A 25,768-nucleotide genomic window follows, 5' to 3' on the forward strand; every position below is an offset into this window, starting at 1 on the left:
AGGCAAAGCAGCAGCCTGACTCTCAGTCCAGAAGAAAAAAAAAACCCACAAAAAAAACTATTAATACTGTACTGCAAAGAAAAAAAAAAAGGAATTATTTTTAAAGAAAACAGCATGGCAGCAACTGTTTCTAGAGAAGGAGAAAATAAGTGTATATATATGGCATAGTACCTAAACAGCCATTCAAACTGTTTTAACTGCCTATGTTTTATCAATGGGATGTACTGGGAAAGAAATACATTCAAAGTAATAGTAGTTTTGAGTAAACGTGCTACAGGAAACAGAAACCGATCTGTCACAGCTATACATGTACAAATCAACAACAAAACTTATTTACAAACATTTATACCTACAGGCATAAAGACCAAGTTTAATACTTGTGAAATGTATCCAACTGCTAGAACTGGACTGACAAAAGCTCCAATCTTTAGCAATAACAGAGTAACATTTCTACACCACAATAACCATATGGCTTCAATCAGGTCTACCCTGAAGTCTTTGCATCTAGCTGATCTGTATCAAAGCTGAAAAGCTCTGCAGGTGTTTTAACTTTCATGTGTAGCATGGACCTGCATCCTGCTCCCTACCTACCTGAGACGCCCCAGCACCTTACGCTACACGCAGCCAGCAACCTAGAGCTGGCAGCGTTACAAACTTATCCAGTCTGCTCACAAAATGTTATTTTCGATCACATGGATTCATTCTTCAAATCATATATTTCATCACCTGCTACATTTTAAAGATAAAAAGAAAGATAATATAAAATTAATCCTGTATGCAAAAACATCTAAGCCCAGAAGTGATTAAAAATAGACTAAGGTGGGCATAATTAGTAACTAATAAAAAAGCTAAAAGTCATATTTACGGAATTCAACACTTCAGTCATATAGTTAACTGCCTTCAAAGACTAACAACCAGACCAATTCACAAGTACCTAAGTTGCTTACATAATTAAAAGAATAAGATGTAAAGTCAAAAAAATATATTTTATCCCTTCGAGATCAGGAAAGTAAAATAAAATGCTGGTTCTGTAACAGTGCAACAACTGCAGCATATTTTGCACGCAGCACATGATTTGCTACATTTAGTGGCACTTAAGTATTATGCGGTAAATACTGAAAGTAAGACAAGTTTCTGATCTGCGTAAGCATAATCACATCGTTATTACCAGAGTTGCTAAGCTACAGTATTCCGAATAATACCAATTCAAATTCAGCACTTCGATCACTAGCCTTAATACACATCAACATCCTGCTTTACACCTTGCTAAGAAAGCAATCACTGAACCCAAGTATTTCATGAACTTGCCACCGGGCTCGGACCAGGTTCAATCTGACCAGTCGTTCTCATCAAACTCTGAGTCATCATCGGAATCACTGTATTCCACAGCAATGCGTCTCGAAAGGATGGTTGCCACATCATTTCCAACAGGCTCACGCTTTGCTTCTTGCTCACGTTGCTCCTGCACCTTTTTCAGCTGAATTCCTGTAGAGACAATCACTCTCAAAGTTTTCTGCACAAGAGATTCTAAATTTCATATTGTTATTGGGGAGTTTTTTGTATTCTGACTCAGGAAGAAGAAAAAAGTAAACCATTGAGTTGGAGAGCCTCTCTGAGCAAGGGAGAGAGGAAGACAAAAAAGCAGATTGGAATCCATTCTCAGAGACTGAATACTTCTCAACTTCCAAAACTGCCAACAATATACTAAAACTAAATATTCACAACTGTACGGGTCCTTTTGATGTGCACATGGAAGTTTTCCTAACTGTAATTGGAAATACCATGACCCCTACAGCTCCATATTGTAAGCAAAGTCAGGAGCAGCCATCAGTCACTGGTTGAAAATCAGCGGGCAGAAGCCCGGTGTTGGATAACTTGGTTCTTCGGAACAAAGCAAAAATTCATTAACATCTACCAGCTCCTTTACATAATGAACACACAAGTACTGTTCTCATTTGGTTATGTCCACACAAACACTAGAACATATTTAACAAAGCTGTACATCTTGGAACATTAGGCTTCAGAAAAAGATCCAAAGTCAGGGTTGACAAGAATAGGTGCGTGGCACCTGTGGTTAGTTAAGTCTCTCAATGACATTTTGCCCAGTTGGGAACAGAAGCCACGAACTCAGAACAGTGGAAAACACAGTGCTTTAATTGAAAAACAGAAATAGCTGGAACTCAGCATCCACTTACCCATTCGAATGGCAGCAAGAAGATCGCTCCGTGCATCACTTATTGGCGGCTGTGCAGGTTCGTGACGTTTTGCCTCCACAGCTGGAGGAGCATGCATTGGGGAGGAAGAGAGGGATGAACCTGTAGCAGGAGGGCCAGGAGGAGGAGGAGGTGGGCCAGGAGGAGGAGGAGCAGTGACAACAAGCCCACTAGAAGGAGGAGGATGAGCAGCTGCATACGTGGAGCCAGTCACCAGTCCAGAATGGGAAGGTGGCACAGGAAGCTGAAGGGGACTAACAAATGCAGTTTGTGCTGAAGGAATCACAGGGGGAGGAGGAGGAGGGGGAGGACCTGTAGGATTGTAATAATCCACCATCTGAGCTGGAAGCATCCTATATAAAACAGAAGAAAAACATTTAATGCATTGAAAGTTAGGACTTACAGAATCATCACCCCTTAAACTGCTCTCATCCAACCTCAGCTAAAACAAAATTCAAAAGGAATTTAAACTCGTGAGTTAAATATGCAAGTGATTATAGACATAAAAATTGTCAAATAGTGGTAATACACTGAGATTTCAGACAGATAATGAAGTCAAAGGCAGTGTCCTTTCATCACTCCACAAAGACTTTTATCTTAAAACTCCTGCCTAGTTAAGTATAAAGCTGTATTTGTTACTAAACATCTACTCTGTGAGAATATTAAGTACAATGCCTATGATGAAGAAGGGACCAAGAAAACTGTAGACTACACGTATCACTTCCATAGAAGACCAAGTGTTAGAACAAATACTAGGAGATAGTAAGAGACAGGCATGGAGGACAGTGGGAAGTATGAATGGAAAGATTTACCCAAAAGGTATATCATGCATCTCATGTGCTTCTTCAGTCAAGTTTATCAATTTAAGTATTAAATTGATACATTTGATTGATACTTTAAAGAGTAGGAACAGGGAAGAGTTAATTTCTTTGTTAAAATGTCATTAAAAGAATTCTTAAGCAGAAAAAATGGGAATTAATATAAGAGTTATGAAGTAGGTAAGGAACTAGATATAGGAGACAGTTGAAGGAGTGTTACTGATGACATTCAGTGATACATGTCAATGTATGACAATCGTGATACACTGACAGTGGTCATGTACCTGGGGACTAAGCACAAGTATTTCTGTTATAAACTGGAAACAACAGAGAAAATGCAGATTGGAGCAGTCAATCATAGCATAACTGAGTCATCTACAGCATGATACAGTCATGAATCGGGCAAATGCTATCCCAGGATGCATCGAGTGAGGCTGAAAACCTTGGCTTGCTTAGTTTAAAATGACACAGGCAAGAATGATTACAGCTTTCCTGGGGTTACAACTTGAAAGTTTAAGCTATTTAAGCAAAAGAACAGACAGGCACAGACTGGTTAGAAAACAGATGTTTTCTTGCTGTTGGAGAGCCAGTACTCTGGAACAAGCCTTCCTTCAGAATGCAGCATTCAGGCAAAATATCCACATAGGCATTTGATAAATTTGTATCTTGAATTATAGAGGTGTCTGTGGCAGTAGGGAACCTGATTCTCTGTCTGAGGAGATCCCTTCCAATTGTCATAAGCTCCTTTAAAAAGTCATTTCAGGGATGCAACACAGACTGCCACATTAATCGCATTCAGCAATACATTTCCTGAAGTTTAAAATATTATTCAAATTATGCTGTATTTCCCACTTTAAAGGAAAATTATCCCCTTTTTAATATTATATTAGGAAACCTTAGTATTTTACAAGCATATTGATTTCACCACATTCACTACAGAGTTCATTATTTCTGCCTTCACTATTTCTTCACTGAAATCCAGTTCATACATAGAAATAATACCAATTTTTCTTCTGTCCTCCCCAAGGAGGTAAGTAATGTACTTGGGGTCTTTTTGAGTGTATGCATTGTATGTCATGATGGTTATGGAAAACATGCATCCCTCCAGTTTTGCCAAGAATCCACTGGAATAAATCAGGAGTTTTACCCATATTCTGCTGGTACCACAGGTACTGAGCTATGTTGGCCATCTGAAGGCTGGGGTGGAGGTGGAGGTGGTTGCTGAGGTCTGTTTAAAGTAGCATGTCGTACAGTGGTGGAAGGTGGTCTGTATTCATGCTCATGGCTTTGGGATGCTGCCATGTACTGTGGACCATCTCCTGTCCCATATGAAGGCATTGCTATCTGCTGATGGAGGGAATGATTCGGAGTAGCAGGATAAGAATAATCTGTAACATCAGATGCATGGGACCTAAAATTAAAGTAAATGGATGCAGAACAGATTATGTGAGTGTAACAGGGTATTCTAAATAGCTCACAAGACAAGCTAGAAAGAATGCAACCAGAATTATTTTTCCTGCAACAGGACTCCCAGATTATCAAGCACCATTCCCTTGTAAGTACACAGAAAGCACAAGAACAAATGCAACAAAAACCATGGTTCAGCTTAACACAACTTGAAAATAGTCTGACAAGTCAGCATAAAAGGACTGAAATTTAATGTTTTCAGTATTTCAGCATACTAGCTGCATGCAGCGTTCTCCTATAATGCAGACTTCAAAAAAGACAAAAATTTAGAGCTTTCTCCAGATTTTAGAGTTCTTCAGTAGCCATAAGGAGGCATATTGGTTTTGTCGATGATTTTCACAGTCCATTGTTTGAAATGATAATACGTATCAGGCCTGCCTTAAGTTAACAATGGCAGCAGAAAAAGGAAAGCAAGCACTCACACATATGCAGAAGAATGTATTTTACCCAAAGCAGAGAAAACCAATTTCAAAGTTAGAAAATGCTTTTTATTTTGTTTGCATAATTAATTTTGCAGGAAAGGCTTAGAGAAACTGGGAAATGTAAATATTAGTTGAGCAGAGAGTTCATAAAGATACAAAGTCTAGGATGTTCTGTCAAATAAGCCCAAGAGAGGGAGCAAAAGGATCTCTTCATCCCATTACTGCAAACAGTTGTTTTAGTAATGAACAATCGTGCAGCCTGGCTTTTAGTGAACACAGTAAACTGATGCATTTCTCTGTAAGACTGGAAGCAAGGTAAGCAACAAAAAGCCAGGGCCTTGAGTAAAACAAAACGACAAACCCTTTGGGCATTTTGTCCTCTTTCATGCTTCCTGCCTGTTCCATTTTCTTTGCGTCACTCATGAACTCAATGCCCATTTTCCTTCTCTCCCACTCTTCTTTTCTTGTTCTTACTTTTCTCACATTAATTTGCTGGTTTCTGTTTGGATTCAGCTTGTGTTTCTCTCTCTAAAGTATAATAAGTATAACAAATACATTGTAAATTGCCATAGTCTGGATACTTGGATGTCAATATTTAACACTTAAGACTTACAATTAACAAACGAGAAGAAATGTGAGCTCTTTTTTTTTTACTTTAGTATTAAAAAGAACCACAATATAGCCACATACACTACCTTGGGACCTTATTTATAAAACACTGTTCATGCAGTAGCTGTCAGCATAAAAATGTGTCTGAAACTAGTACTTATTTCTGTATGCATGGGGCTTTTTTATAGCTTAGTTCCTACAATTAAGCCTACCCCAAGATAAAAAATAGAAAGCCTTCTCTCCACCTCACTACCACTCACAAAATTAACCCTTCATGCATGTAAAACAGATTTCAGATTTCAATCACTGATATTTGATTCACTGAAATTTAAAGTTTTCCATATATTATAAAATTTGAAAGGCTTATATAATTACCAGATGTCATACCACAACATCTATATCCAACATAATGAGGCATCCCACAATTTCTGCTTAAAAAAAAAATCCTACAGATGACAAACATTATGGATATTTGCAAACAGTCAAATACATGTTGACATTGCTGAGAGATAAGAACAAATCACTTCAATATGATTATTGAAACTTGGGAATCCTGGAAGCAAGGTGTTAAGGCTGGAAAAAGACTCAAAGTGTGTGAAACACAGAACTCATGATGAAAAAACCTACATCTTGCACTTGACAGCTGAACATCAATGTCATTTTACCAGATCAAGCTACGGAAAGCATAGTCTTAACAAAACACTACAGACTAACAAACAGAAGACAATACTTTGCATTAGAAACTGAAAAAAAAAATTGGTGATTAAAGGATTTTAGACAGAGAGAGGGAGTCTGAATATGTTGTTCAAACAGCAGTAGCAATTTTCTTTAAAATTCCATTTTCAATTACAAGATGATAACTCTTCACAAAGACCAAAACATCACATATACAAAATTCTGAGCAGATTTTTTTTTTTTTTTTTTTTTTAAATTAATAAAAACTGGACAGCAGACTAAAGGTATCAGTCCACACTTTTGCAATGGTGGCCACTTCCTCAGCCATTCAACAATTTAAACACTAAATTGTCACACACTTGTTCCACTAGATTCTATTTATTCCTAACATTACTGCTAGCAATTAACCACAACAGAGGAAATAAAAATAAGTGGGAAAATCCTCTAGTGAGACTAGCTTAGTGAAAAAACTGAGACTTCCATGCACACCAGAAGGTAACTCCCACTGAGCTCAAAAGGCATCTCAGTCAAAGATGAACTCTGCTGTATCTCTAAGCAGAGTTTTCTGCTATTTCAAACAATAATGTTGCATCTGGTTTTGTAGCTTGCTTTTTAGACAAGTATAACATCAACAAAGCTGAACTGTTCCCCATTACAGCATTCTGTTAGAGGCAAAAGTATACCTGAGTTGATGACAGCAAAAATATTTATTAAGCTGTCAGCAGCGTAACACATGACAAACTAGACACGAAGGAAGAGGTACTGACATTATCTAGTAAAGACAGCTTTAAATGCTTTTGCAGTTATAACTACTCAGGATCAAACAAAGTATACAGCAAACACTTCACTACATTGCATAATATTACGATGACAAAACGTTCATCTAAAGCTGAGGAAGAAAAAAAATCATTAATTACAGAATTTGTTGTTATTTGTGCTTTAAAACAATTTCGAGAAGGACTTCAAAACATGCATTGTATGTTTTGTCCATTCTAACTACTCCCAGCGTGTAAAACCACCTAATTCTACTCAGTATTTCTGAACATACAACTGCGGTATAACAAACAGCTTTGCTGTAAACAGACCTAGTATCTGGGGACAGTGATCCCTCGGAAGATGCTCCATGGTACACACTTTGAGACAACCTGTTGTCAGGTCTAAGCTCTTTGTCATATGCCATCATATTCCACTCCTGGCGTCTGTTCCTGGCTTTTCTAACCTTTTTCACCTCACGGGTGGTGCCATCTATACGCTTTTGCTCCTAATGTTCAAACAAAAGAAATAAAGCATGCAAAGAGAGAAAAAAGGGAAAGGAAAAAAGCTGGTTAAAATGCAGTTAGAGCGCATGAAAATAAGACCAGGTTTACAGATGAGGCCAAGTCTTCATAAAATTTCTCTGCACTGAAAATGAGAATATCTCCTTAAGCTATGAACCTCCTTAGGAGTAAGACTGCTGCTTTGCCCTTCTTCTGTAGGATGCACATGCTAGCGTGATACCGATCTACTGTTTTTCCCAATAAAGACTGAAATGTGACTGATTTTAAAAGCCAGAAAGTTTTAACCTCTGACATTGTATGTCATTTATTTAGACTGTCCTGAAGCATCTGTAATTTCTTTCTCCTGCAAATGAATCTTATGAGAATGTTAAATACACTCAGGGTAATTTTGGTTATTTGACAGGGTCACCTGAAGTGTTGGGGAAGCAGGGAAAAATCAGAAACACTTTCGTATTTCACAGTCTACGTGAATTTATTTTTTTTGTTTAACTTCCTCTCCCTTCTTAGATCTGATTAACTACCAAAATTCCTCCTAGTTTTTCTTCATCATTGTTTCCCATTATCTTATATAAAAATGAATGATACTAATCCTCTCTGCAACGTGTCAGTAATATTCAGGCCAGCAATACATTACAGCTTGGTTGCTTCATGACAAATCAGTGTTTCATTTTTTGAATCTCTCCATATAATTTCAGGCCCAATAAATGTCAGTGTTTATCTAGTGGTAAGATCTCCTAATAGTGGGAGTCAATGCTTTCACACCTCTGAAATGTTGTCCTTGCCTATTTCTGACTACTCAGAATGACTGTAAAAACCATATTGGTGCTTCAGTAGAAAAGCAAGTAAGTTTACTCAATCCAAACTGAGAAAGGTATTTATGTGCTACTCCTCAACATGTATGAGGGCATTGATTATTTTTTTTTAATCCACTCTAGAGCCCACATCTTATAATACTAATTAATAATAGTTTAAACATGTTTTCTCTCTTAATAAGTCAGTGTTAGGCTTTTGGCTGCTAGAAAAATAGTTTCTCAGGAAAGAACTATGTTGATATTCTGAGAATGCAGTTATTCAACTGTATTTAGAGAAAGAAAGTTTGGTAAAATGCTGATACACAAGCATTTTGTTGTGGAATCTCCACCTTCAAAGTAAGGGATAATAGTTGGAAAGCCAGTCTCACCAAAAAGAAAAAGAAAAGTACATCACAGATGAACATAAGTGTTTACTCCAACTGTCAAACAGGGCTGAGTAAATAATTGTGAAATATTGTATTTGGCATTATACAACTAACAAAAACCTATCAAATGGCTTTTTTGCCCTTGTTTCGGATCTCTTGCTTGCTCATGCATGTCTGTATGAGGGACCCGCTGATCCGCATCTGCTAACATTAAGAATGACAGAGAAAAGTCTTTGTGAAGATCAACATCCAAATGTTCCAACAAAACTTGTTCATTCCTGGCCCCTGCAGTGAGTAGATTTTTTGATCTGATTTGTGTTAAGTAAAGATCATCACCTTGGTTCTTAATTACTTCCTATAAAAAAAAAATAAATCTTTTTCCTTCCCAAACTTTTTAGAATCACACCCTTTTTATCCAGGTTATGCAAGGTTTTACTTTCTCCTTTAATACCACTTCTTCACATCAAAATTTCCCAATACAGGAATTGGAGCAGAAGGGAGAGATTCAACCATGCTTTAATTTAAAGTTTTGCTAATCACCATGGTTGAATATATGCTTATTAAAGGCTTTACATCTGTCTTTTTCATTTGATTGCTGCAAAACTTAATTTGTTTTAATTTCTGACTTTTATCTTGGTTCATTTATTATAATTTTGTTACTAAATCATGCTAGATTTGAGAGGAAAGTACAAGTAAGCCTTTTGGTTAACTGAAAATATGCTTTATTTTTCTCACAGAATAGTAACTCCATCCTCTAAAGGTTGCAACTACACATTTCTTGCCGTTTGCAGATTAAAGTAAACATCCACCTTTTGACCAATGTATAACACTGCTCAGAAGACAATCATTTTGATACAATTCCTGTACAATCAGGAGCACTTACATTACTGCTTACATATAATCACCTATTTAAAAGTTTGGTTTTAAAGAGATCTCCATGTTTTTTTATTAAAAATGTAGATACATATGCATTTATAAACAAACAACATAAGATATACAGAAAGCTTAGTTTGGCTTTATTGGTTGTTCCAGACCAGCATCTGTAAGTGAATAAATATGCTGGAACCCTGTTTACTCACACAGTACTAAACCCTACTGGTATTGATTTTTGGATTAAATATTATATAAATACGTCTCTAAAACATTTTGTTTCTTCCAAAACAGTGGGGTAGGCTAATTACCAGCAGTTGACAAAACTGTATAGGCCTCTAACAACATATACCTCTAATAGAGTAGTATTAAGTTGGTCCAGTAATACTTTCATTACCTCGACAAACCATGGTGACAGCTCTAGTTGCAGTACCTAGGGCAACGACAACAGAGTTCTAGGGGAGCTGAAGCCTTTCAAAATAACTACAGATAGAAATATTTCTTAGGGAAGTTAAGCAATATTAAGAATAGTTACTTCCTTTAACCAAGTGTAGTAGAAGCTGCAGCAGACTAGTGGATGGTTAAGCCAGAAAACAGGTACATCATTCAGCTGTCGGCAGAAGTGATTTCAGCAAACACAACAAACGTATTAGAGCCCTCAAAGAGGGTTAATTTTAAGTTTGATATTTGCATCAAGAGTTAGAAAATTATATTTCAAGCATCTTAATAAAGAATTAGAACTAGTAGCAGAAAACAGCTTCAGCAAGTATTTGCAATACTTTTGAAAAACTGGAAGCATGAGCCTAGAGTACTTTCCCAACTTCACAAATTTATCAAGATCCTGTAAGTCACAAGTCATCAACAATGATTTTATTAAATACAAGCCCTCCAAATTTAAATATTTCTACTTATTTAAATAACTAATCATTCCTCAGAAAAAACAGGGAACAATAAAAAGCAAAGTAGAACAACTTCCCTTTGGTTAATCAACAGTTAACAACTGGTCTACTCCAGTCATTCAATTCAGAGCGTTACAGATCTATGCAAGAGTCAAAACTAACTTCTTTGAACTCTTAGGCACTGACCTACTGAGAGTTTAACGGTGAAAAAAACTGAGACTACACCACAGATTTTAAACTTAAAAGAATTAAAATTACTGTTTTCTTCAGCAAAAAACTTTACATGAAAGAGCTAAATCAGAGAAAGCCTGTGTTAGATTTCCTCAGTTAAACTGAATACAGAAATAATAAATAAGTATGGTATTTGCAGGCAGGAAGATGAATCTCCTCACAAACCTTCTGCTGCAACAGCTCAAGCATTTAAGTCAAATTACCAAAATAATATTGGAAAATTGATTCTCTGGTGCAAGGAGTACTCTCAGGCTCAACTGACCACCTGAAAAATTGAGGCTAAAAGCCAGCTACGTTTGGTCAGCTGAGTAGGACTGCACTTGGATGCCTAGCTTCTAATTTGCTAAGCAATACACATCTATTTCACCTACACAGTTTTTCAACAATATTTTGTGGTTCTGTAGAGTACAAATTCTCACATAAGGAATTCTCACTTAGTAGATTCAAAACACAACTTCAGCCACAAAACTGTTAATAGAATCTCTGGCTTCATTCTGGTCACTGCTATCATAAGGACAAGAACAAAAGAAAACGACGGCCTGTTAAGCAACCTGTGGAGACATCTCGCCCAAACCCTCCAGTTCTCTGGAGGTTCCAGATGATAAAAAGCTCATCTGCACCCCAGCTTCTGGAAAGCTAAAAACCAGACTTCCTCCTGTCACAAAGTGCCACCTATCCATGCAGACTCAAATCTATGCTGCTTTCTTCTTAGCTGGTCTCGTTATACATCTCATCAACAGCATTACAGGTAGATTTTATCAAGCACTATTTCTGTGATGTATGGCTATAATCCTGTATGACTGGAATTGAGCATATTTTACATTTGGTTTGTAGACTGCAATAAGACAATTAAAATCTATAAAAAAAATACACCATGGATGGAAATAAGTGAGATGTGTTGCCTAAAATATAGTCTAAAATCAAGTTTATGTATAAAGCCGCTTTGTAAAAATCTCTCTAAAGCTATGAAAAACATTTTCAAGCAATATTCTAATTTTTCAAAGCTTTCGTATTTTTTCCTTTTTAATATTAAATCAGAATTTAAAAAATAGCAGCTGATAAGTTTCTTTTTATCTCCCTCTCTAGTGAAAAGATCTAAATTTGAAGGGAAAAAGGTAGGAGGAAAAAACCCAAAGGGTTCAATTATCCCTGTACATTTTTTATAAAGAAATACTGAATGGAACTTAAAAAAAGCAACAAAACTAGAGAATGAAAACCACTTTAATTATTTCCAGTCTTTTAATCAGCTCTGTGACTTACCATACTGAGAATATAGTGGGATTATAACCTTGCATATACATTTGTATAGAATTATACGAATAACCAAGTGAATATTTTCCAGTACTTTACTTTAGACAGTAACTTCTACTGAAAATGTTTACTCAGCTTTTTCAACTCCATTTAATATTTCAATCTGTCAAAACAGAAAACATTTTTTCATTCATACTTCTGACAGGAAGACCCAACTTATTTCCTCCAGAACTTTTAAAGTCATGAATTCACAAAATGTTTTAGTTAAACCAAGGCTTCATGTTCTGTTTAAAAATGTTGTAGTCAGAAAGCTTTGCCTAGCAACAGGAACCAGGAATTAATAGAATTTTATAAAACCAGAATAGTAAAGCTTCCCAGCCATGCCCTACAATTTGATTTCTAAGCAGGTGCTATATGTATTAGCATATATACACCCATGTATTATACACGACATACAACACAAATATACATTAGCATGGATATTCGTGTATTAGACATTATGTATATGCACATGTATAATACATGTATATATGCTGATATATTATACCTGCTTATATATACACATGTATAGGCATGCTAACACACATGTGTATGTGTGCATACACACATGTATGTGTACATATGTGCGTACCTGTACTGAAAACTAAGTAGCTTCCTTATATTTCCTCTGAGCAGTCTGTGCATCTTGTTTGGATTCCTTTTATTTTAAATCTCTTATCTCTCACTGAACCTATCTAAAAGGGCACCTTCTGCCAGATAAGATAGGCAGTCACTGCTTCAAACTCTCCTTCACTTTTTTTTTCCTCAGAATTATCTTCAAAAATCTTAAAGCCCTCAGACTTGATAAAAAAAATTGACCACAAAGAAGCTGCAGAAGTAGCAACTGATTTCTTCATTCAAAACCAAAATCCATTAAGAAAATCTTGATTGCATCAGAATACACATCTTGGATCAAACTGCTGAAGATATTCCAGAAGGACTGAAGACACTTTTCTGTGAAAAAGCCTTTTTTTTTGTTGGTTCTAAACTTAAAGGAAACATAGAATATTACTCCTAAAATTAATCTTCTCCTGTTGCCGAGACACAGAATAGTTTTGCTGTGTATTATCATCTTACTAACTTGTAACAGGTGTAGGAAAGTGAAGAGTTACTATCAAGGAACTAAAAAACCCAACAAAATATTTATTTCTGGATAAGCTCATGTTTTGCTACAAGAGTTGATGTTGCTGGATATGTATGTATGAAAAAAAGTATGAAAATAAAGGAAACTGTAATTCAAACTCCTTCCCCCCCCCCCCCAAAACACGGCTGTTTTTTTATCACAGTGTTTTTTTCTGAAGCACAACAGGACCATTTTGCTGAGTATTAATAAGCAGACACTGGTAGAGGATTGAAGAAAGTATCTTGGAAGACAACTACAGTGCTCCTAAAATTCAATTTGCTAACTTCTGAAAATAGGCAGCATGAGCTATAAAAACTGAACCAACTGAACCTACAGCCACTTATAAAGAGGAATAGTCTTTCCATGCACACAAACTAAGTATGACCTAGCAACTTTTGTGTATGGTTGTCCACACATAAAATTGTAATACATATATTTGCTATTATGTTTCTGCTTTTACCTTTTGTCGCCTCTTTTCTTTTCGCTTATCTTCAGTATCTTGTAACATTTTCTCTTTCCAAAGATCAAAAAAATAGGAAGGATCAGTATAGAACTTCAATCCATCTTTCTTATCATCCCTGGAAATACAGTAGAAGAAAAGCTAAGAAAATATGAATTACTATTTTTCAAACCAACAAAACTCACCTTTGACAATCATCCAAGCTTTGTCTTTTTTGCATTATAGCATGACAGCATACCAAGCACATTAAATGCCACTCTTGGTAGTTACCGCTTACAATTGGCTTGGTTCATGCCAAGAATTACAGGGGGAAAGGGTGGAATCCACAGCCTTCTGGGAGGCACGCTCCTAGGCTATGCCTCATCAGAGCTCAGCAGGAGCTGACTGGGCTCCGGCATCAGCCAGCTCACTGGAGTGAAATTCACTGGTGCTGCAAGAGGACCAGGACCAAAACAGGATGCGTAGGGGACAGAGGAGCTTAAGAATGAAACTCAACTGTCTCAAGAGAACTGGGCAAGGAGCGTTTGGCTCAATCCAGATGGGTCTTAAGATCTGAATTTAGGAGCAAAGTAGGTCCAAGTACCTTCGCCCTTATGACAGGAAGCACAAGACAATCACTAGTGGGACTCTTCTAACCAGGGGAAGGGCTAGGAAAGGGGTGGCAACTGAAAGGTTGAATCCTACCAGACTATTCTAGGAGGATTTGAGACAGAGCTGATCTGGGCTTGCCAGCTCCAATCAGAAGAAGGAGCCAGGGACGCCCAGACTAAGAAGCCACAAAAAAGGTAAGCTATCAAATCGTAATTTGACCCCATGGCCTGGAAATAAAGAATCTTCTAATATGCTAAATTCCTGGAAAGCAGTGGCTGCAGGGAGGAGTCAACAAGGCAGGGTAGCTGACATGGTCCAAACAGCATATGACTGTGATCCCAGTCCAGCTTGCTAAAATGGTGTCCTTCAGATTCCCTGGTTGGCTGTGGGTCCCAATTTCTTCCTGGGCAAATTCTGGTGGCAGCTGAATACTCGTTTCTACCAGCAAGATGAAGAGTGATGGAGATGCAGCACATGGAAACCTTACAACCACTGGAGCAGAATACAAAGAGCAGGTCTTGTATACTGTCTGGTCATACAGCCATAAAACCCTTATGTTTTGTGTGCTAGATCTCCTCACTACAAACGCTTAACCTACTGACAAGGGTACTGGGGCCACTCTTCCACCCCTCCAGCTTTGGTCAGTCTACAATTTGAAGTCCATTTAAGCTTTGTCCAAGGCAAATACAAATAATTTACTTTAGCAGATGTAAAAGGCTTACCAAGAAATATAATTAAAGTAAACTTCACTGAAGTATCCCGAATAATACAGGACTAACAATAAAGGTCACTGACACTGTCATCCAGATATTTATTAGGACATAGCTGTGCAGAACAGCTGATCGGTAACAACTCTTACTAACTAGATGCCTATTAACAAACACCACTACTGTCTGTAGCAGCGACAAAACCCACGTCCTTCAGCTATAAATCTAACAATTCTACCTTCCAAGTAACAGCTCTTAAAAATGAAATACCCTGTAAATGCTCTGCTATATCATTACTAAAAAAATTCAAATAATTTACTGCAGATTGAGTGCCTGCTTTACACAGATACCTCACAATCTAGTACCTCTCAAAAGTTGAAGGACACCGTAAAAACACATTGTCCACAATCCTTCAGACAGACAAATTATACTCATTTCATAAACAACAATAAACTTAAAGGAAACAGGAAAAGAAAATAGGAAACTAAGTCCTGCTTGCTGCTCTTCTATTCACCTGTAAGCAACCAGGAAAAGAAAAAGTAAAGACTCCGTGTGTGCAGATGTGTCTGTATGTTGGGGGGAAGAAGGAGAACAGAGAGGGAAGGCAAAAGCAACAAATCCAGCTTTCTGGATAAATGAACCAAAGAAAGCGGTTTTGATAATTATTAATCTTCTTTTCACTTTTTGCATAATCAGTGGCCCTTGCTCTCTGATCCTGTGCTGCCATGTAACATTTAAGCTGAAATATGATGACTTTTGTCAGGTACAACTTATGATTTTAAGTATGGTAATAGCAATTTTTGTTTTCATAAACAGGGAAGTCCCCTGGCAAAACAAATCTCAATACCCAATACATCCCGTCTGCTGTAATTATTCTCTGCATACACCTAGGAGATAAAGGACAAAGTACAAGAATGTAAACAATGAGTATTTCCATACCTATAAGGTGAAAGAATGTTCAGAGGTGGTGGTTTGTCACTCTGATTATAAATATCAGCCACCGGGTTAGGAATGCTGTTCTTTGAAACTACCTGCTGATCTTGAATTGTCGAGCTCTTGAATGCTTTTTTCATGTTGATATCCTGTAACGATACTGTTAGAAAGAAAAATGCATTTATCACAGGTCTGAAATTAACATAAGTGGATGAACAAAGTCCATTTTATACTAGCTATTTAAAGTATTTTCAGCAAAATATAGAAGGCAAATTGAAAGATTTTTTTCTTTGGTGGATAACCGTGATGTTTAAGCACAAAGGCATATAAGAATTACCACAATAAAGCAGATTCAAGTCCCACTTGGTCCAAAACCTCACTTAAAATAACAGGACCACGGACTGTGTCTTGGAAGATGATGCAAGAATCCTGCCACATGCAGATGTCCGATGATCTCCCTCTTTATGAGGTTTAACCTGGACTTTTAATAGCAGAAAAACTGGCTTCAAGCCTGAAACACAAGGTCTGGTATTCCTCATGACACAGCATGTTTTATAGTTACAGGTGGTAGCCATACACATTCAACCCATTCTAAGTTTAATTAAATTATGGCCTCCACAACCTCCTGCGAGAGTTCCACATCTTTTACCATATTTCAACTCCAAAATCTTTCCATGTAATTGAACATCCCTTGATCTTAAGTTTTCCTCATCTCTCTTTAGAGAGAAATACTTACCTTCTTTATGCAGTCCAGTAACATACTTCCATTTTATGTTTTCATGTACACAATTCTGGAGGAAACAATACTAGCATTTTCATTCTTTCTTTTCAAACAAAAGATTTAAGTTGCTTTTAATTGTTCTTGTCACTTTTGGCAAGACTGACTTTCATTCTTAATGTAAATTTTCCTGAGATGAAGTGACCTTTGCTAAAAAGATCCAGATGTCAATAGCAGTTTAAAAGTGGCCATGAGCTCCCCACATTATCTTCCATTCTCAGGCAACCTGAAGTACAGGTTTTTGACTGCAGTTGAACAGAGTGCTCAAGTCTTCACTGGCTTGTCTACAAATGACAGTAACCATTTCTTGAATTGATCCCACTGCTTTACAACAGTGTAAGCTGTAGGAATAGTGCAAACAAAATGCACTGGCTTGTTGTTTTTTTTATTGCCATTGCCATTTTGTCTAGTATTTCTTGCCCATTCATCTAATTTATCAAGTCTCAAGAACAGAGAATTTCACACGGAACTGAACAGCACTGGGCAAAAGCGTAATATATCGATGACCTGCAAAACCAGAAAGGCATGAAGTTTGATACAGAGCCTCTAAGGTACACTATTACCCTTTGTCATGATAGAAACCAAATCCCACTCAGACTTCTCCACCCAACCATTTGTTATCTGTGCTGAGGTCTTGCTTCTCACTCCAAGACCACTTAGATTCTTCCATAGCTTTTAAAATAGCAAAAAATTAGAATATTTCTTTCCAAATCATCGCTCCCCAATCCACATCATCATTAGTTTCAAAACATCATTTTTGAGAAACTACTTTCTATTTAAACCTGCCTACAACAAAACCAGTAAGGTATTTCAGGCAGTTTTTTGGTATGTATATACCTGAATTGTTACATTCTTGTTTGAAGATGACATTCAAAAGAGCACAAATCCCATTTTTCTGGGGCTTTTTAGCGTAAGTAATTTATACACTTTTGAAAACCTCAATTATTATGAAATTTTTTTCAACTGTAGTATTAGTTATATTAATATTTTATATATACACAATATGTTAGTTATACTCAAGAATGTAAGAAGTCACTGCTGCAATTAAATCTAAAGGGGTTTTTTATCAACCTAGCTACTGACATTTAACTTAAATGCCCAAGCTACTCAAATATGTTTAGTTTTAGCAACAGTACAATTAATTATTATAAAGTCTTCAACTTCTACAGTGAAATAGCTAATAAAATTTCCTACTGACACTGAAGTGACAGCAGTTTGTATATATAGCTTATTAATGTGAAAGACGATTAGCAAGAGTAGTAACTGCTGTCAATTTAAAGTAAAAACTAATTAAATTCTCAGTCCATGCACTAGTCTCCCCTTCCAATAGGCTGCTTCTAATTACTCTCCAAACTCTGGAAATTAGCCAGGAGGTATTGTATAATACCAGACATTAAAAAAAGAAACGAAAGCAAAAACAACCTTTGATTAAGGACTGTGTTCCCAAAAATGTTGGACTTGAAAGTCATGAAGAATGACATCATCCACCTCAGCACAGAGCAAACACAGTGTATGAATACCAGTGTGCTCATATTACCACCAAAATGTGCCTCAAAAACTATGAACAGCGACTCCATACTAACTTAGTTTATGTTCCCATATAGCTCTTGACCTCTAAGCAAAAGAAGGGTGCTAGTATCAACTGTGTTACTCTACCAGTTAATGTGTTCCAAACCCAGAAAAAAATCAGATATGTAATAATTTTCAAACAGTAAGAAGCTAAAAATGGAAGGCTAAATATTAGGCTATTAAATATCAACAGTAACATTTAATATTGGCATTAGTAGTATTAAATATATAAACTATACAAATACAAATATTAACTATAAAATATAAACAGTACTATTAAATATATCACAAATAGCATTAACTACTACTGAGTAAATTTTACACTATTATCCTGATGTAACAAGCTTTTACATTTTGCTAAATGTCAAGAATTAGCTCAACAGGAGTACACGCAGTGGCTGGCTCAGACATGTAACTGCACACGCAAGCAAACATGCACATTGCAGCTTTTAGAGCTAAACAGAGAAACATGTTTTACTTACCCAAGTAAGTGCTTTTGAACAATGTAGTGATGTTACTTCAATGCTTTGTTTTTACTGTGCATTTATGAAGTGAATGACCGAACATATAAGCAAGTGAGGATGTATAGAACCCCCTAGAGAATTCCACCCAGTTGATGCAAACACGCGGTGCCTCATTTAGGTAAACAGTATTCTAAGATCTTAGATGACTGCAGAACAGACACTACTAATATAGTTTGTGACCACCATACCCTGAAATAAATAGATCTACTGTCTCAAACTTCTTCAATATTCTGACTTATTTCCAGTAAGGTCTAGATTTATTCAATTCTGATTTATTACACTCACAAACCAAAAGTTTTCCCTGTGAAAAAGGCAGCTTAATGGCTCCATTACTACAGGGGGTTCTTGAAGCAACACTAATTCAAAAATGAAGACAGTTACATGACTCGAGTATATTTTTTCTCGCTCTGCTAACATGATTTTTTCCCAGCTTGCCTTACTGAGAAAACAACATGAAATATCGGTTCAGGATTACTTTGAAAAGACAGAGATTGTTGTGTAATTAAATACCGTGGTCTTGTCAACATCACTTCTGGCTCAATGCTTTCATGCAATTACCTACCCTCTTCTACCGTTGAATCCAGCTGGGTAACTTTGACAGCAAGGCGATCAATTCTGTCTTGAAGGGAATTTGCTCTGATGTAGAAGCTGTTGGCCTCATTAAACAATTCACCAAATATGTCTTCGGCATGTTTGCCTGTGTGAGAAAATAGACAGGGAAATCCCTTTGCTAAAGACTTACAAAACACAAGACAAATGGCTTCAATATCATGACGTTATAATAAAACACAGTAGCTGTAGGATTGTAAGAGTACACTTTGTCATTCAGCAAAATTTTAGGCAACAGGTTTGTACAAAAATCTCAAAATATACCATAAACGCTGCCTGAAGTCTGTTCTCCTGGACATCCTGGTTAGTCTTCTACTTAAAAAACAGAGAGACTTTCAAATTTTAATCCTTATGTAGCTGAACTACCACCGTCACACAACTGATCATTAAAACCTGCCTCTGCGATGAAAATAAAGGCCCAAAGTTACTGCTGTCCATAAAAGCTTCTGAAGAAAGTTTTGAAACCCAAAATCTTGCAGTCCATAGTCATTAAGATTTAATTATAAGCATGAGCACAAGCCAACATCAAAACAAAGGCAAAGTGAAACAGATAAAAACCAGGATCCTCATGCAAGGCAGCCCACTTACCTCTACAAATGCTCACTGTATACATGTTGCTCTGTCACTGGAGTCATTTGAGAGATTGAGTAGGATGGTAGTGACCACATTTACCCATGGCCAGTCTGGACTGGATATAGCACAGAAGAGGAGCCTACAACCTTTTCAGCCTCCCTTTCAGCTGCCGTATTTTCTCAATCACTAAGAGAATGGATAGTGCAGTTCAGATCTGCAGCCTCAGGCCCTACCCTCAAAGTGTTACAGTGGACAGGAGTGCCACATGATAAACCAAACGCCCTCTTGGTCCACAGATCCTTGTGCATGCCCATGCCCTTCCTACTCCTCCCTCAGTACTAGGCATCATCCACAGTTTGACTCTCCTTCTGCCCCAGTCTGAACCTCTCAACCACTCCAGATCAGAATCCCCAATTTAACACTTCTGCCCAGAACTTCCCCTACAACTTTCAGATTCCACCCAAATTCATTGTTCCCGCACTCAACTGACAGTACCACACCTACTTGTGTCTCAGTCCTTCCTATGTAGATACTGCTGCTTCATTTAAGATGTCCCCCTCCACAAATTCTGCAGCCAATGCCCCTCTTAAGTCATCCAAACTCCATCCGCTCTCTGTGCAAAAAGCAAAATCCTGCCCCCTGTATTTAACCATGTTTTTTAAACCAACATAAGTTTTAAAACCCTACTTCTGAATTAAACTCATCTTGTTATGACCTGTATCAAGAGGAATCCAAACAGCAGAAATCGGGGGGGGGAAGTGAAACTTTGTCTAATTGTTGGAACAATATGGTATACAAATTAACCACCTAAATGACAGTGACTTCCAAAACAACAGCAATTGTTGACATTTTAAGTTGGGTCCTATAACCAACCTTAAAATTTTACAAAGAGAAGCACAGATGTAATGAAAATTTCAGTCAAGATTCCATTGTGTGAACATCTGGAGACGATAATTCAAAGTAAAAAACAGACACACTTAGGAAGTCAACAGAATACATCCCTTTCTTGGATCATTTACTTGGCAGAAAGAGAACATCACCACCACAATATCTGAAAGCACTGTTTATGAATTACAAATTTGAAAGAAATTAATTTGATTGCCTTGCTTTGAGTGGAAGATTTTACCAGTAATAGATTTCTTCACTAAACGTAAGATCAGCCAATAACTAATCCAAAATGTTAGATATTTTGGTGCCACCAAGCTCTGCTTGGTACTCATGTGGAAGGTGGACAGGCAAGTGTTGCTGCCTACCTGCTCCCAATCTCCTCCCCCTTCTAAAACAGAAGTGTCACAACCACAAAATAGTTGAGGCTGAAAATCATCTAGTCCAAGTCCCTGCTCAAAGCATAGCCAGACAAAGCAGGTTGCCCAGGACTGTGTCCAGTTGGGTTTTGAATACTTCCAAGGATGGAGGCTCCACAACTTCTCCAGGCAACCAGTCCCAGCGTTCAATGACCTTCACACTAGAAGTGTTCTCTAAGTGCTTCCCAGCAGCTAGTTGAGATTCAGTTATAATCCCCATTTGATTTAGTTGCTGCAAATGAAGAGGTTATTCCAAGCTATAGAAAAATGAGCTTTTCAACTCATCAGTTAAATAAAGCAGGTGCTACATTCTTTAGCCACCAGTATTCAGAGCTCAGAACATCAATAAATTTTAATGGCTGTTAGTTTATGTTAATGGATTGAGACCAGCCTGCTGAGGGAGGACTGCCACATTCTGTGATTAAACACATCAGTCCTAGAGAAGTCAAGCAGACGGCTGCTTGTCAGTTATCTTTCAGGAGGCAAAATAAGTCATAAAGTTGACTTGTGGGAACATACTACTTTCAATATTGATTTCTATTTTTTAACACTTGCTACTCTAAAACAAGTGAGAGGTTGTCAATCTCTTGTCAGTAAAAACAGTAACATGGTAAAGGCAACACTGGAACACACTATTCGGATTAACGTGATGCAGTAAGCTTTAGAAATAAAGCAGTACTTCTCTAGTGTTTTCTGTATTACCATCTTTTTAATAGATTTTTAACAATAATGAAACAAGCGGAAAAAACTCTTAATATCTAAAGTTACAAGCATGTATCTTTCAACTTAAGAGCAGATTTTGACACTAGAAGTCATTTAAAAACATGAAGTGCTTCCCAACATACAGGCAACCTAAACATTCATTCAAAAAAACCCCCACCAAATTAATTATGCAGTCTTTCCTTCTAAGGCTCCCTCCAACCACAAAACTAGTTGAGGGGAAATTTAGCCATGATACTGCCTCACCAAATCCCCACTATCCATAGGTTTTAATGTCAATTAACAGAAGTGCCTCTTTCTAGCATTTCCACAGGTCATCTTCATAGAGCTGTGTATTTGCTCGCAAAATAAATTTCCAAGCATTGAGACACATTTCTGGAGATCAGTAGTTCACAAGTAATTGAAATTATAATACCTCTACCCAAGTTCTACAGTAATTACATGAAACACCATCTTGCCACATCAGCTTATAACAACTTTAGCAGAAACTCGACACCACCTGAATAAATTACAATTGATTTGCACATAATGCACAAAAAGGTGTGTGCTAACACACTAAATATGTTGTCCCAAAGCTATCTTTTGTTAGCAGTCAAAACCCTCAGTGCTGTAACAGAAGAGGAATCTGACAACGATGCTGGCTTGTCTGAAGACAAGAAACCCAGCAGCGTTTATTACTTTGGCTAGTTTCCTTTCACATATTAGAGCCTAAAAAGCACAGCTTCCTTTGCACCTTCCTAGTTCCACAAGTACAAGGAAGAATGTGTTTGGGTTAATAGAATGATTTACAGTGCATTAAAGGGCTACAATTTTTCACGCAGTGAACAAGCATTATCAAAGAGAAAAAGGCAGAGCAATGTCATCACCTGACATTCAGGTGTCAGGTCTAGAAAGATACTGGAAGAAAGATTACACTAGGGCTGGCCCAATGTTCTCCTCAGGGTCCTAGGTAAGGGCTGAAACATCCCACAGAACTAGCTGGTGTTCCTTAAGTTGAAATTCATCCAGGACATGACCATTTTATCACAACACGGAGCAGAAAACAGTGATTCCACCCATCCATTTGTAACTGGATTAATTAACATTAGAATCATGCTTCCCCCCCCTTTTTTTTTAAAAAAATAAGCAAAAGTGGTAGGCTGTTACTGACCAGGTCTTGATTCTTACCTGCCTCCTCATAGCACCTCCAGCACAACACCCAATGCCAAAAAAGCTAACTTCCCAACTCCACCTGATTTAGCAGTGATAAAGAGTGGAGTCACACAGAACTGGATGCAGTGTGCTCAGTCCTGCGTGCAAATTAGGGAAACTATGAACCAATCTACCCAAGAAAATAATAGGAGGCAAGTTGGTGGACACTGCTCTCTGAGTGAAATAAAAAAATCTTCCAAGTCCCCACAGATCACACTTCCTCTGTTTTATGTTGTACAGTAAAAAAAAGTTTGGTATCACTTGCACATGGGTCAAAGAAAGTAGCTCTCTACCTGTGTAAAGATGGTTTATACCCCCGTGGAAGTAAGATTTCAACCTGACAGGTAGTATCTGAATGAATGGAGAAGCCAAAGATACAAAAATACAAAGTATTTAAAGACTCACAGAAAGGAAAATAGTTAAGAAGTGGTAATACAACTTGAAACACGAGTATGTTAATGTAGACTGAAATTTAATTAAGAAAAGCTCAATAAAGGAGTTTTTAATATTCAGTCTTCAGTGACAATCAGATGTATTATTTCTTCCCCATATATACACATATGCAAAACTCAGGAACAAAACCATAGTACAATAGATTCTGTTGCAGAGGATCCTGTTGCAGCTTTTTTCACTGGCTAGAGTCCTGCAGCCGTCAGGCCAAACTTCACTGCCAAAAGGCAGTATTCTGTGGAAGCTTTCTTCAAAGCCTTAGCTCCATGACTGTGTTTTACTAGGTAAAGCACCATGGTACTTACAGGTACAGGTTGCGAATGCTCCCAGTCCTCCCCCCCAGTAGATTCTCTCCTCCCAAGTGGAGGTGAAACCCCTACTCAAACTCTGCCTTATGTAAAAGTCCAGTTTCATACAGAACGCTGCTCACTCTGCCCGTGCTCCAAGCCAGCTGGCTGCAAACAAACCCAAATCTGAAGACATAACAGAAAAAAGCTCCACTAAGAGCACATTCTCTTTGGATAGGAACTTGTTCATGTCTCCTGAAAAGAGCACAGGCAGAAGCAAGCCAAATTTGTACGCAACAGCACAGATCTGCCAGTTTTTAAAATCCACACTGAACTCAGAGCGCAACATTAAAAATCCAGTGGGACTGCAAGATAAACCTGGGCTTGCTCTCTCTATGCTTCAAGCTGTGGGAACACCAACAAGCTCCGATGCTATCAGCAGGACAAACTGCATTAGCTCCAGCACAGCATTTTTCTATGATCATTTCCTTGCTCCCAGTTGGCTCGAAACACAGGCAAAACAAACACTGTCTGCAGAAGAAAACCTCTGCAAATGTGAAAGATTTTAGACTGTGGACAAGCCTGGTGGTAGACTTCACTCATTAAATACAATGTATTCACCTGTTAAAACAAAAGACACATCATTTATTTGCATAGATCTTGACACTAATAAAGTACTTCAGGGCTGTCTACAGAGACTTCTGACCACCTGAGAAATCTGCTAAGGGAAAATTGCAGGATATGGATTGTGTAAGTAGCCAGTTCCTCAGCAACAATCATAAGCAGATCTGAATACGCAATGTAACAGGCAGATTAGCCCCAAGACCAAATCTGGAGTAACAAAAGCTATACATTCTTAGCAAGTCAGACAAGTGAAAAGGGTATTATCCACACTCTGGCAACTGTTGTACAACACCAAAATGAGGTCTTATCAGATATCCTTGAACGAAATTAGGAGACATTACCCATTCTTCTCAATTTTCTGAAACTCAAGGATATCAATACTGAGCAACTGCCTGATAAAACAGTAAGTGAAACTCAATGACAATACAAACACAAATTAACTATAAATAACACTAGACACTAAATCAGCAACTACTGCTCAAGAAAGATCAGAGAATCTCTTGGAAACCTCTCTGAAAATATCAACTCAGTGCTTAGCAGCAATCAAAATTTTATAAATTCTTTAGAAACTAATGATGAGACAGAAGTCTGTTTTGATTATGATCTGAAGTCCTCAACACTCCCAACTTAAAAAAACCCCAATATACTCTAACTTATATATCCAAAGTAGAAACAACAATGACCAGAAATACAAAATGGTTTCTATCCAAAAAGAGTGCTAACAGATCAGGACACTCCAACCTGGGAAAGGTATCACTAGGAGAACATGATAAAGACTTAATAAAATCACAGAAGATTACAGAAATACATGGAGATGAAAACACTTTTCATTATTTTTCATAACTCAAGAACCAGAACCCCCCCTCAAGCTGGGGGAGGAAGAAGGAAGGGGGGGGGACGTTCAGAGCGATGGCGTTTGTCTTCCCAAGTCACCGTTACACGTGATGGAGCCCCACTTTCCTGGAGATGGCTGAGCACCTGCCAGACCATGGGAAGTGGTGAATGAATTACTTGTTTTGCTTTGTTTGCGCACGCGGCTTTTGCTTTACCTATTAAACTGTCTTTATCTCAGCCCATGGGTTTTCTCACTTTTACCCTCCTGATTCTCTCCTCCGTCCCATTGTGGGGGGGGTGAGCAAGCGGCTTCGTGGTGCTGAGTTGACAGCCAGGGTTAAACCACGACAAAGGTATCAAGAGGAAGAAACAGATCAGCTTCTGTTGTGGGACATTCTGCCACAGGTCACTGGGCAAGAGAAGAGTGCAATCCCTATCTGAACACATCTGAGCAATTCCACAAATAATAGCTTTAAAAATGCTCCTTACATAGGATTATTCAGATGGACCTCCAGCTCAGAAGACGCTAAATTACAGGGAACA

At 37.7% G+C, this 25,768-nt stretch overlaps 1 protein-coding gene across 1 annotated transcript; it reads right to left on the bottom strand.

Annotated features, from left to right (window-relative positions):
* Positions 1 to 549: 549 nt before the first annotated feature.
* On the bottom strand, positions 550 to 19,855 carry WASF3 (WASP family member 3). Its single transcript, XM_035902563.1, has 8 exons — positions 19,831 to 19,855; positions 19,196 to 19,330; positions 15,769 to 15,922; positions 13,532 to 13,649; positions 5,282 to 5,448; positions 4,179 to 4,442; positions 2,196 to 2,566; positions 550 to 1,485 (listed from the first exon to the last, which is right to left on the bottom strand). The coding sequence occupies exons 1-8, from the start codon at positions 19,853 to 19,855 to the stop codon at positions 1,328 to 1,330; spliced, it is 1,392 nt and encodes a 463-aa protein (XP_035758456.1). The 3' UTR covers positions 550 to 1,327.
* Positions 19,856 to 25,768: the final 5,913 nt, after the last annotated feature.

The sequence above is a fragment of the Egretta garzetta genome, unplaced genomic scaffold (assembly GCF_000687185.1).
Source record: "Egretta garzetta isolate BGI_Z169 unplaced genomic scaffold, ASM68718v1 scaffold279, whole genome shotgun sequence".
Lineage (NCBI taxonomy): Eukaryota > Metazoa > Chordata > Aves > Pelecaniformes > Ardeidae > Egretta > Egretta garzetta.